General features: G+C 44.5%; 2 protein-coding genes across 6 annotated transcripts; both read right to left on the bottom strand.

Moving 5' to 3' along the window:
* Nucleotides 1-461: 461 nt before the first annotated feature.
* On the bottom strand, nucleotides 462-5,690 carry LOC123743765 (X-linked retinitis pigmentosa GTPase regulator-interacting protein 1-like). The gene is made up of 12 exons (XM_045721829.1): nucleotides 5,456-5,690; nucleotides 4,923-5,194; nucleotides 4,315-4,666; nucleotides 3,325-3,521; nucleotides 3,160-3,219; nucleotides 2,694-3,035; nucleotides 2,126-2,195; nucleotides 1,907-2,004; nucleotides 1,584-1,773; nucleotides 1,400-1,484; nucleotides 956-1,089; nucleotides 462-822 (listed from the first exon to the last, which is right to left on the bottom strand). Exons 1-12 carry the CDS (start codon nucleotides 5,688-5,690, stop codon nucleotides 572-574), a joined length of 2,286 nt encoding a protein of 761 aa, XP_045577785.1. The 3' UTR covers nucleotides 462-571.
* LOC106608963 (protein fantom-like) lies at nucleotides 5,689-13,236 on the bottom strand. Of its 5 annotated transcripts, none has more exons than XM_014207232.2 (17): nucleotides 12,331-13,236; nucleotides 11,799-12,032; nucleotides 11,513-11,566; nucleotides 11,015-11,132; nucleotides 10,673-10,884; nucleotides 10,065-10,167; nucleotides 9,422-9,565; nucleotides 9,087-9,192; nucleotides 8,943-8,966; nucleotides 8,701-8,847; nucleotides 8,519-8,592; nucleotides 8,169-8,389; nucleotides 7,758-7,864; nucleotides 7,557-7,607; nucleotides 7,260-7,439; nucleotides 6,878-6,995; nucleotides 5,689-5,966 (listed from the first exon to the last, which is right to left on the bottom strand). In XM_014207232.2, the coding sequence occupies exons 2-17, from the start codon at nucleotides 11,884-11,886 to the stop codon at nucleotides 5,734-5,736; spliced, it is 1,980 nt and encodes a 659-aa protein (XP_014062707.2). In that variant the 5' UTR covers nucleotides 11,887-12,032; nucleotides 12,331-13,236; the 3' UTR covers nucleotides 5,689-5,733. The 5 variants fall into 5 exon arrangements, with proteins under 5 accessions (XP_014062707.2, XP_014062706.2, XP_045577788.1 ...); XM_014207231.2 differs by having other exon boundaries at nucleotides 9,422-9,568; nucleotides 12,331-13,231; XM_045721832.1 differs by having other exon boundaries at nucleotides 9,422-9,568; nucleotides 11,529-11,566; nucleotides 12,331-13,229.
* Between the last annotated feature and the right edge of the window lie 229 nt (nucleotides 13,237-13,465).

Genomic DNA, 13,465 nt, shown 5'->3' with positions numbered 1-13,465 from the left:
AATGTGATGTGTGAATTTGAACTTGGCGGAGCGCGCGTCGAGTTTATGACAGGTCGTAATGACCAAATTTGTCCAGCAGATGGTAGTAAATTAAAGCCACTGTGATCATAACGAGATGATAAACAGTATCATTGCCATAGGACTCATTGATCAAACAAACAGCTATTTTTATAGATGCAGTTTGATCTCCATTTCTACAAGGTTCTACTGAGCCCGTGTGGCTCAGTTGATAGAGCGTGGTGTGTGCAACGCCAGGGTTGTTTGTTCAATTCCCACGGGGGACCAGTACAGAGAAAAAATGTATGAAATGTATGCATTCACTACTGTAAGTCGCTCTGGATAAGAGCGTCTGCTAAAATGTAAATGATAGTATTTATACAGTATTTGGTTAGTTTACACACCGAAAAATAATAACTTGATCAGACAATAATATGTTTTATTATACAAGGTCAGACGTTTACTGTTATTCAATATTCTTTATTTAAGAGTGGTCAGTTTGTCAGTCACACAATCTATTCACGGGGACCACAATTCCTATCTGTTTCATGATATCCTTTTCATATTTCCACTTTTAGTAAAAGTCACTGTCATCATCATCAATGTCATAATCTATCACTTGTATTTCATCTTCTTTCTTCAATGTTTCCTTCTCTTCCTCCTCTTGCTCCTTATCTTCCTCCTTCTCGTCATTCTCTTCATCACTCTTGGTCTCTTGATCTCTCTTCTGGCGATAGTCCCAGTATATCCCAGTCAAAGTCTTTGCTGCTTCCAGAGAGACTTTGAGTTTTCCCATCACCTCTTTCTCTACATCCACACTGACAACTATTTAGGGAGAGAGAGAGAGGAGTGGTAGAGAAAGATGGGTGAGTAGAGTAAGAAATGCAGTGCATAAGGGAGGAGAAATTATAGAATATGTCACAGAAATATTTAAAACAATAGAAATATAGAATCTCACTGTCGATCTGCCGCTCAGTGATGTCATTTCCTGTCAGCAGCAGTTCCTGTAAGTCCAGGAAAGCGTGGCCAACGTCGGTACACTCCTCGTCATCATCATCATCCATTGGCTCGTTGACCACAGTGAACTTCAACCTGGGTAGACACTCATTATAGCATGTATTGACTCTATTGAAAATGGCACATACACATTCATGAGTATCATCCAGTGATGGCTGGTGGCACTTTAAATTGGGGACGGAGCCATAGTAATGGCTGTAAAGGAATGAATGTAACGGTATCAAACACACGTGTATGATACCATTACATTCATTACATTCCAGACTCACTCACTCACTCACTCACTCACTCACTCACTCACTCACTCACTCACTCACTCACTCACTCACTCACTCACTCACTCACTCACTCACTCACTCACTCACTCAGTCACTCAGTCACTCACCTGCCCTGGTTTGGGTCAGTTCCCTCCAGCATGGTGTACAGGTACTGTCTTAGTGGGGCTGCCTCAGAGCTGTCCACATAGATGACTGGGAGAATGAGGGAAATAAAGAATATATGGTGAGACAGGGAATTTGAGTATCAACACCTACACCCCTCCGAACACACACACACACACACACACACACCTCGTGTGAAGTTGTAATGGATCTCCTCCCCGTCCGATGGTTTACGGAGGGACATGGGTGTCTCTGTGGTTTCCATGGGAACTCCCAGGAGGCGGTACTCCACATAGACGCGCTGCACTGACTCATCGAGAGCCACTCGGGAGGTGGGCTCAAAAGAGAGAGAGAGAATCTCCACTCTCAACTTGTCTCCCTGAAACGCAGAAATAAAGATTTCACTGAAGATTTGATAAAAATGTAAGGTGTCTATTTTTCTCATTCTTACCTCAATCAATCAGCCGGTCACCAGACCTAATTGATTGACACATTGATTGATTGATTCTTACCTTTCTGATTCTCCTTGAAGATGGAGGAATAATGATGACGTCACTACGGTTGGAGGTCCTTGATTCTCTGGATTCCATGACCTCACTATCCACTTGGGCTACAGAGGGAAGCAGAACCAATGACTGTTCATGACATCAGGATATTCTTATTCAACTCCAGGACAAGAGTACTTTATTGGTCGTAAATAAGATATAGATAGCGCTGTAATGAATGATCACCTTTGTCACTTTTCTCCTCCTGCTCCTCCTCCTCCTCTTCCATAGACACCTGTTCCAGTGAGGGGATGTCCTGAGAGGGAGGAAGAGATAAAGATGTCAAAAGTTCACTCTTAACGTAGGATGATCAAATCATTATACTGTGTCTCTATTCCTTGCAGTCCTTTTAGTCTTATACACATCTTTTAAATGTGATCCTGCTTTTGCAATTATTCCCTATAATTCGTTATTATTATTTTTGAAAGTAAAAAAAGAAATAAATTATATATATATTTTTTTACCTTTATTTAACTAGACAAGTCAGTTAAGAACAAATTCTTATTTACAACGACGGCCAGAACTGGACAACGCTAGGCCAATTGCGCGCCGCTTTATGGGACTCCCAATCACGGCTGGTTGTGATACAGCCTGGATTCAAACCAGGGTGTGTGTAGTGACGCTTCTAGCACTGAGATGCAGTGCCTTAGACCGCTGTGCCACTCGGGAGCCCGATTGTCTTTCCTACATGTTAGCATTGCTTATGGCCATTGTCTGCATTCAAATTTTTGCTATACTATCTATATCCACTCACCTTAAAATAACTCTTATCATCGCTGGCGGAACTCCTGGTGGAACGAGCTGAGTCAGGTCGAGATGGGGTCAACTCTGACACAGGTGAACTCTGACCTCTGACCTCAGGTAGCCTCAGAGGGGTCGCCTGCTTCCTGGTGGGCGACTGGGAGGGCGTGGCTTGACTCGTCCCAGGTGTCAGAAGGAGTGTGGCAGGTGATCTAAGAGGCGTGGCCCGTTTTCTCGCTGGAGACTGGAGGGGTGTGGCGACACTGGGTTCTGGGGATGTCACAGGTGTGGCTCGCTCTGATTGGGCGTCGGGTTGGGGTAATCGCAGCTTGATTGGTGGAGGACGGGGCTTGGGCTAACAGGTACAGAGAGTGATAACTCAGTATCTCTGAGTTTTTCAAATCTCATAATAGAGCAAATACTTTGTTGCATATTCAGATGATAATGGTTGGTTGTTTGTGTGCAAGTGTGTTCCATACCTGAATGCTGGTCTCTTTTTGTGCAGCAGGTCTGTCCACTCTAGGCTCAACAGCCTTTGACTGAAATAAGGAGAATATAAAGAGAGGTAGAAAAAGGTTGCAAGAGAAAGGAGATGCTAACAATTAATGTGACCAGTCTATGTAAAAATGAAATGTGAACCATACCTTCACCCTAGGCTTGGCAATAGGCCTCGGCAGTTCCTCTGCTCTCTCGCTCCTCCTCTCCATTGCTCTCTCCATCCTGTCCATCTCCTTGTGTCTTTGGGTGCTGCCCTCTGGTGGTTGGAAGGGGTAAATCCATCGTATGAACACGCGGACCATCCCCCGCGGACCGCCACCCGTGTCCCTCAGAACATAGTCACCTGAGAGTAAGGAAGGAATTAAAGAAGGGAGGAAGGAAGGAAGGAAGCAAGGTACAGAAGGAAGCGAGGTATAGCAGGAAGCACGGCTTCAGGGTGCGACCAAAGTTTCCCCTAGGTACAGATCTAGGATCAGCTTCATGACACAAACTGTTCACAACCCTCTTGTTGACGGAGAGAACATTTTGCAGGTTTAAAGCTTATATCCTGAATTATATACATTTTGCCATAGGATGGAGACCTTTTTTGGTGCGTTTTAAATCTAATTTCCTTCAAATCTACACATTTTGTGCAAATCTACACATTGTGTGCAGAGACAATTTTGCAGATTTAAAGCTGATTTCCTGCAGTTCTACACATTTTGCCATCTCTTATGTGTGTTCATGTGATATTTGAGTCACTCAAACATTACAGCACAATCATTTGGCAAAAAAGCTAGCTAAAAATGTTAGCTGACATGAGCTAGTTGATCTGGACATTTCTGACAAGTTATAGATAGCTCTCTAAGGTCTGCAATGACTGACATGAAAAGAGGAAAACTGCTGATTCACTAACCAGTTTTAAAATTGCACCTTGTGCATTCAACTATTACAACTTTCAGGAGTACTTTTTATTTCTATGAATCAATATGATCTATTTTGTCTTTAACAATGTGAAGAGTTTAAGGGTTTGCAGGGTTTTACTCCAACTCAGCACTAAGACACCTGACGGATCTAATCAAGGGCACCCTGTAGCTCTACAGAATTGGTGATAGATAGGGTAGGGTTAGGGTTGATGACAACTGTCCTTTTCTCACCTCTGATAGGTCGTCCTGCTGCCAGCGGGCGGAGTGGTATGGGTGTCTTGGCCAGGTAAGCAGGTGGAGTCTGATCATCATTGTCATCGAACACATAGACCCAGAGACTGCCCCCTCTTAGGTACTCCAGAACGTCAGTGGTCACGGCCAGAGGGTAGCTGACCGTGTCGTTGAACAGTGGGTCGGCGCTGCACGGTATTGTGGTGGAAGAGTGAGGCGGCAGGTCGTAGAGACGGTACACGAGGTAGGAGTCCGGAAGTAGTCCCGGCCAGCGGGCGCTTAGACCCACGCAATGCTCTAGCCCCACCTCCAGCTCGTTGGGTATACCTCCGCCATAGTCAAATGGTTCCTGCTGTAGTGGAAAATAACATTGTGCTCTGCATGAATTCAACCACCCAGTGAATCTTTGGTCTTTTAAGAGCAGAGCTAGGCTTGCAATATTCCGGTAACTTTCCCCAAATTACCAGGATTTACAGAAATCCCAGTTGGAAGATTCCTGGAATCAGGAGGGAATAAGCTAGATATCAGGAAATCTTCCAAGTAGGATTTCTATAAAACCTGGGGATTTTAAATGACAGACCTGTTGTAAAATTGTCTCAGTAGCCTACCTCACACACACTGTCCTCCAAGCCTAGACCTCTCTGGGCCCAGATGGGGCTCCACTGTCTCTGTGGACTGATGGTCCTTCTGTCCATCAGTCTGTCTGTCATTCTGTCTGCTCCTCTCTCTATCCGTCTGTCTGCTCCTCTCTCTATCCGTCTGTCTGCTCCTCTCTCTGTCATTCTGTCCGTTCCTCTCTCTGTCATTGTGTCCATGGGCTCCGCAGGAGGGAAGAGACGCATCCAGAAGTCCAGGATCCCTATGACATCTCCCTCAGAGCCTTCAAGGGATAATAGGTGAGTCTCAGTGACGGGCGCAATCATACTTTTTTACACAGTATGTCATATTACTGGTATACTGTATATCTAATGTTTCAGTTCTACTGGGCCACATTTGCATGGCCTCGCATAGTTTCTGCTAACAATGATGCACATTAGAACACATAATAAAGCCACAATTGTGGCTATAACAGTGGTTGATCCATGATAGCTGAAACCGTTGTTGCTGCAATATAATGACACCAGGTGATGCTAAGACTTACCTGCGATGTTGACTCGTCCGCTCACCCGCTCCCCTCTCCTCTCTACCGCTCCAACCAGTGGCACCTGCGCCCCCCCTCGGGTCACGAAACGCACCCCTCCCAATGCCTGGTGCAGCTCCACCAGCACCCCTCCCCCCTGACCCCCCAGCCTCCCCAAATCATGGGCAGAGAGGGGGTACTTCGATGTGAATCCGTAGTTGGGTTGCCCTCCCGAAACCAGGGGTGTGGAGTGCATTTCAAAGTCCAGGAGGGCGTAGGTGCAAAAGGTCACAACCGCTTCACCTTTTGACCCCCCCTTTCCGGGCGTCCCCCATGGTCCGTAGCCCCCCAGGGGTGAAAGCTGCCCCCTTGAGGTGGATCTCCAAAAGGGACTCCCCCGCTCGTAGTTGAGAGAAAGTGGTGTCGTCTTCAATGGGCTGTACCACTTCCTGGTCCCCCCCCGGCCAGGTGTACTGTAGTGGTATGTTCCGTTTGTAGTTCCTAGGGCTGTAGGCTAACTCCTTCAGCTGGGCTTTAAAGAAGAAGAAGAAAAAAGTGATTTTAAACTCACTGAGCTGAGCTTTAGTAGATAACGCTCAATTTAATTTTTTATATTAAAGGAATAATTCACTCAAAACTATATTTATGTATTTTTTTCATTTCTGACCAAAATGTTTTGCATGTCAGCAGTCAAGTTTTCAAGATATTGGACTTTTAAAAAGAAAACTGTATAACTTGCCACATCATGAAAATGAATCATATAATGCAAAATGCATCATCATGATGATGTGGCAAGTAATGCCGCGTTCACGTGCTAGTCAGAACGAGGAAACTGACATTTCCAACTTGCTAACTATTGTAGTTATACACTTGCCGCGTTCAATGAATCAGCAAGTTGGAAATTTCAGAGTTTGCTCGTTCTGACTGGCATGTGAACGCGACATTACACTTTGCTTCTTGTAAATCATATATCTTGAAAACTTGACTGCTGACATGCAAAACATTTTGGGACTGTATCAACAGTAGACTAATGAAAGAAATACGAAAGATCATTTTTGAGTGGATTATTCCTTTAAAGAATAATTATTTAGATACCATTTGAATGAATTAGTAATATCTTATTCAAACATTGTAAGTCGTCACACTTTATTATAGGGATCACATATTGAGGTACTATGCCCTTATGAGTCCCACATTGAGACCGCTTACTAAGAGTCTGTTTCTTGTGTAACTTACTCTTATGGCTTACAATGAGGTTATTAAGGATTGGCCGGTAAAACATGACTTATAATGTTTGAATTAGAAAACACTTAATTAAGACCTAATATATGGCTAATAACAAATTATAAAGGCCTTATAAGCTACTAATTTATACACTTATAAACTACAAATTTGTGGCTAATATGTGTACCTTCAAATAAAGTGTTACCACATTCTTCTTACCTTGTAAAGTGTTGATTTGCAAGGCTCTTCTTCCAAGTAGTTTATCTTTCTCCGCTACCCTCCTCTTGGTCTCCTCCCTCTCTCTTTCTGCTCTCTCTATCATTGTGTTCAACTCAGCCTGTGACAGGACAGGAATAGGAAGGAGAACAGAGGAGAGGGGGTTAAGATGGAAGGAAGGAAAGAGGAGAGTATGTAAGATAACCTTCATAATTACCTTTGTGTGTATGCAAGCGTCCATGCGTGCCTGTGTGTGTGTGTGTTAATAATAATAATAATAATAATAATAATAATACATGGGATTTATATATCTCTTTTCAAGGACCCAAAATTGCTTTACAATTATAGAAATTAAAAAGGTAAACCAGTAGGCTTATCTGCCTACCTGCAAATCATTATTGATGCGGTGCTGCAGTAACAGTAAGTCTCTGGTCTTCTGTAATTCTAACACAGTCTCTGCTTGGGATGCCTGTAGGTCCCTTAGCTCTCTGTATGAGTCCTCCACCTTCCCATCAATCCCTAGGAACCGCAGACCCTCACGGCCCTCCTGCTGTAGCCTAAATGTCTACGAAAGGCATTACAAAATGCACAGTAATAGAGAAAGTTAATAAGGTTTAAAGGACCTCTTATATTGTTACCTTGTTATATTGTCGTTGTTTAACTAATCTGAGAAGGGACTAACCTTAATTTGTATCAGGGTTTCACTGAGGTCCTCAACACTCATGTCAAACTCCTGAGGGAAACGGAGGGAGAAAGAAGAAAAAGAAGAGAGAATGGGGAGACATGAAAAACGGAGCAAAACTGTTTTATAACATACAGTATATTATTAAGTTGATATTAACATATTCTTAACATGTTATTCATGTCAATAATAACCTCCCACCTTTGTGACTGAGTCCAGTCTCTCCTGCAGTGATGTCACTTCCTGTCTGTACTGTAGAACTTCCTGTTCCATTCGATCATGTTTTCCTCTAATCGACTCAATGGACTCTGAAAATTCATATAAAAAGAATTCTCAAACAATAGAATAGACTGCCTATGATATTTATAACACAATTGATACCCAATAAGTAATGAGTTTTTCTAGACCACGTGACCTGACCAGGAAAAATCCTAGGTCCTAGTTATATGCCAGGGCTTTGTCCAAACGGCACCCTATTCCCCATGTAGTGCACTAAAATTGGGACTAGCCAGTGTACCATTTGAGACACAGCCTAGGTCAGGTCACATGGCCAAGAAGAAACTCTTGGCTTTACCAATAAGTAGTATTGAACTTAATCTCTCTCTCCTTCACCTCTCTCCCTCTCCTGTTGTTCCTCTATCCTCTCTTTGTCCCGTTGCAACCTTTCTTTCTCCTCTTCCAGCCTCCCTCGTTCCTCCCTCTCCACTCGCAGAATCTCCTCAAGCCGTTTTATGTCCATCCTCCAGATCTCCTCTTTCTCTCTCTCCCTATCTTTTTCCAGCTCTCTCTCTCTATCCACCTTCTCCTCCACATGGCTGTGGGCAGATAAAGTGCTGAGAAGGAGAGAGAGAGAGAGAGAGAGAGAGAGAGAGAGAGAGAGAGTGAGAGAGAGATGGGCAGGTGAAGAAAGAGAAAGACAGAAAGAGTGTCAGTCCATTTACTATAGTTAATTAATTCCTCACCTCTCCAGGAGTGTATCATAGCTGTCCTTCAGTAGATTCTTCTCTCCTTCCAGGTCTGACACTCTCTCTTGGAACTGAATAGAATAGTATAAAGTTAGAAGTATTTGGCCTTGTATCAATGGGTAGGGAGGGACAACTTCTACCTACTTCCTCCACCCCTACTTGCAGACTCGTTGCAATACCTCCTCGAGGGCTTGCATAGAAAGAGTGGCAGCGGTGAGCTGTCCCTCCAGTGTCAGCGCTCTCTGTCTCTCTTGTTTCAGCTGTTCACTCAGCTCCTCTACCTTCTCCAGCAATGCCCCCTGGCTCTCCTTCAGTGACCTCTGACCCTTTAGCGGACATATGAAATATTAGACGGTCAATACAAGTTCTTTCATGGTATTGACTGATTGTTCATAGTTATACTGAAGGTTTCTCTTACTACCTCTTCCAATTGAGCTTCATAAGCCTAGAAATGGGGGGGGGGGGGGAAGAGAGGGAGAGAAAAAGAAAGAACAGGGTAGAGGTTGTCAGTTTCTCATCATGATGAAGTGAAAGAAGGATGAACGAGGTAGAGAGAGCCTCCCACCTCTTGCAGCACGTTGAACTTCTCCTGGCTGACACGCAGGGCAGCGCTCTTGTCTGACAGATTCTTCTGCAGGCGGATCACGTCCACATTGTCCTTTATAGTGATCCTGGAGAAGGAAAAGGTCCTCGTTTAGATTCACAACATACTACAGTGCAGTGGTGTGCTAAGAAGTAGGAATGGGTAAGTGTGTGTGTGTGTGTGTGTGTGTGTGTGTGTGTGTGTGTGTGTGTGTGTGTGTGTGTGTGTGTGTGTGTGTGTGTGTGTGTGTGTGTGTGTGTGTGTGTGTGTGTGTGTGTGTGTGTGTGTGTGTGTGTGTGTGTGTGAGCTGCCCCCACCTGTGTCCGCCGGCCTGTTGTCTCCTCATCTCTTTCATACTGTCCTCTATCTCTCTCTCCTTCTCCCCAAGTGTGTCTCTCAGGGACTGGGCAGCCTGCTCCAGCTCTGTCACCCTCATCTTCTGGGTCTCGATCACACTGGACCTGCTGGATCAAAGAGGAAAGAAGACGGAGAAATATAGGAGGGAGAGGAAAGAGGAGTAGTTATGCGTCTGGTAAAGTAAGATCACACAGGCCACAGAGCAAAGCATTGTCATCTATGGGTCTGTTAGTGTACTGTTAGGAAATTGATGTGGTTTCATAATAATACCACTTAGAATGAAGCAATGTATTAAATGACGCATGTATTCTAAGTGGTTTGCCTGTGTGGATATTGGAACATAGCCTATGATCTGCCTCATGGGTTGCATCAGAGTGATTTGCAATTATAATGGTCTGTTTTTATGCAGACAGGCATTCACTCACGGACCTGAGGAACGTATGTCTGTTTAGTAGTGGTACAGTAGTGGAGGGGTAAGGTGGGAGGGAAGAACGTTGAACGAATGTTGGACACTTGCTTCTCTACTCAACTGTTTTTTTGCTCACGCACCCACTCTCTCCCTCTCTCTCCTCTCTCTCTCTCTCTCTCTCTCTCTTTCCTTACAATTTCTCAATCTCTCCTCTGGTGTCCTCCAGGCTGAGGCCGTAGTGGGCCGGAGCTGTCTGTGCTGCTCGTCTGACTCCTCCCTGCCCATCCATTCCCCGCCCTGAAAGGGGAAAGGGGAAAGGTGTCCTGTGTTGAAATGCATATTTCCTTAATTCCTCCATTATCCAATATGATTGGATCAGTGAAAGCCTACAGAGGATCCACTGGATAGCTTTCACTAATTTAGTCAATCAATCAAATGTATTTTATAAAGCCCTTTTTACATCAGCAGTTGTCACAAAGTGATATACAGAAACCCAGTCTAAAACCTCAAAGACCAAGCAATGCAGATGTAGAAGCATCTGCATTGCTTTTACAGGAAAAACTCCCTAGAAGGCTGGAATCTAGGAAGAAACCTAGAGAGGAACAAAGCTCTGAGGGGTGGCCACTCCTCTTTTGGCTGTACCAGGTAGAGATTTAGTCATGTCACATCAGTGATGACGTACAGGGAGGGAGGACAATAAATAGAATTTCATAAACAATATTGTGTAGAATTATTTTCAGATAGATGACTCAAAATACATGACTCAAAATATCGCCCTATAGTTACACAGACAGCTAGGTACCTCTGAGTCTGTGGTAACTCCGTCCAGGCCCCAGGTCCATGATGTGCTGCCTGGCCATGCTGAGTTTGCTCTGCAGTGCCCCCTTCTGGCTCTCCAGGGTGGCCACACGCGCCTCCAGCTCCTGGATCATCTCCTCCATGTCCCCCTCCCTGACCCTGGTACCGGCCTCACCCGGACGCCCCTCCCTTAGACGCATCAGCTTGGTGGACATCCTGAGGAGAGAGGACATGGAGGATATACATTGGGTGGTCTGGTTCAGCTGGGTTGTGTTCATTAGGGCACACCGTAACAAAATGTTATGTAATGCAGGACAAAAAGAAGCGTGTCTCATTGGACAAGTACCTGCGTAGCCTCTGTTCCTGTGTGCGTGTGTGCTGTCTCAGTAGGTTGTTCTCCTCTTGCAGACGGAAACACTGGTCCTCCAGCTGCTCCCTGGGCACCTGGAACACCCTCTGACGGTCTGATGGAGAGGAGGAAGAAAAAGAAGGAAGAAGGAGAGGGAAAATAAGGGAATGGAACAGAGGTGCGGAAAAATGTGGGGGGAGCGAAAGAGAAAGGGGAGAAAGAGGGGAAAGAGAGAGGGAATAAAGAGAGAGGGAGAGGTGGAAGAAACTGACCGTGAAGAAGAAGAGAAAGAAATGTAATTAAGAGGGATGAAAGAGAGAGGGAAGAATTAAGAGAGGAAGAGACTAGAGAAGAAAGACAAGAGAAGGAATAAAGATAGAGAAGGAAGAAAGACAGAGAAGGGATTAGAGGTGAAAAACTCCCAGAAATAGACACATTGTCATTTTGATCTGTGAGTTCCTGGTTTTGATCTGTGAGTTCCTGGTTTTGTTTGACCTTTTAACTTGAGCACCTGTGGTTTCTTCCATGATCTTCCGCCTCTCACAGAGTCTGGCAAAGGAGAGACAGACAGAAAGCGAAGGAGACAGGGTGTTAAACCACATTGCTTCAATCAAATCTATTTATTTCCTGATACTAACATTTGATACGACATGAATGTAAAATGTAAATGCACTGTTTTGTTCAGTTACTAATTTCTTCTGCATTCTTTTATTGTCTTGTCCCCTCACACTTCTCCCCCCACCCCCTCCCATCTCAATCTTCCCCACTCCATCCTTCTTACCTGGTACGGTGGGCATCAGCCCTCCTCTCATTAGCCCTACGTCCCTCACTGGTAGATCCCCAGCTGTCTCGTCCACTGTCAGAGACATTATTGGTCCTAATGAAGGTTCAGCCAATCACAATGCTTCTTTCTATGGTGATGGGGCTCTGGTGGTGATGTCATCACAGAGGATGGGACTGACATCACACGTAGTGGGTCGGTATGCTCACAGAATCCATTTTCTTTTGGTGCTTCCTGATAAACGACAGAATACGATGCAGTAGACTTCCAAATATTATGTTTGTTGTTCGTTATAATGTTTTCTGAGCTAGGAGAAAACACACAGATGACTCATACATGACAGACAATAGATCTTAAGAAATATGCCTATTTACTCTGTGCTTTTAACATAAACGATAGTAAGGGCCTTACCTTTGAGCATATTACCTCTACTTCACTGACATTTCAAGCCCAGACATTAAGCTGAATTCATTGTACAGCTCATTGAGCTCAGCACAGTGTCAGTATGGTAGCTAGCAGTGTTGTCACCTACCTGTTTCGTCACAGTAGCATCCAGGTAATCCGAAACGAAATGGGAAGTTACAGAAGAAGTGTTGATGATGATAAAGTCGAAGCTGTTAAATGTTATGATGACGATATCAATTATGAAAATGAAGTAGTTGAGGGTTACATTTTGTCCCGTCACAATCTTCCAGGCACTATAAGTGTCTCTAACTCAGCTACTATGATAGAGCCCAATAGAACTAATCCTTAGGATCCCTCCCCCCTCTCTCTCTCTCCCTATTCCTTGGTGTACAGCCTCCAGCCTGTCTCAGTTTTTGTCCCAAATGGCACCCTATTTAGTGCACTACTTTTGACCAGAGCCCGATGGACCCTATGTAGAATAGGGTGCCATTTTGGACACAGTCTTAGTGTCCCACCTGCTCCTATACTAATCCTATCTCAGTCGTAATCTGATTAGCTAGGCTGGAGGAATGGTCTAGGATGAAGTTAGGGTGGTCAGTTTTTAGGTTTTGGCTTAACTGGCTGTAGGTTAGGATTAGGAGAGGATAAACTGATCCTAGATATGTACAGACAACCGGGCAAGGAGGAGAGGGGGAGAGGAAGAGAGGTGGACAGGGGCACTTGTGGTTATTAGGTGAAGGAGGAGGAGAGAAGGAAGGGAAGAAGGAGGGATACATGACATTAGCAACATGTATGCCCCTTCCCACCTGAGGATCTTTCCTTTTCAGCAATCTATTTCCTGTGTTTGAGGGGTGCAAAATCCACTTGACACCTAAACAGTGGCAACCCGTCATTAACGGCAGGTGGGGCGGAACCTGTTTTGAGCCCCACATTTTTAGCAAAAAAAGTATAAATATTAATACGTGTCACATATCAGTTCGCAAAAAAAAGTACAAAAAAATATATTTCATTGAGTTAATAAAGCCGCATACAAAACATGGTCTCTTTTTTGTTTTGTTGAGTAAGGCAGCTCCAAAATGCAGGTGTTTCAGCCTAGCTCAGTGCTTTCTGTGGTGGTGGGGCAAGCCAGCATAAAATACGGAGAGTAGCACCGTGATTGGCTCAGTGTTCTGTCACTGGGGACACTACGTCAATGCAAAGTCTAAGGCTAGATATTGAAAATTCTAGCTCTTTGGGAGCTGCCATAGAGTTACATTAGAAGG

Source organism: Salmo salar, chromosome ssa07 (genome assembly GCF_905237065.1).
Source record: "Salmo salar chromosome ssa07, Ssal_v3.1, whole genome shotgun sequence".
NCBI classification, from domain to species: Eukaryota; Metazoa; Chordata; class Actinopteri; order Salmoniformes; family Salmonidae; genus Salmo; species Salmo salar.
The sequence above is the reverse complement of the archived record's forward strand: the minus strand, read 5'-3'. Positions and strand labels throughout refer to the sequence as shown.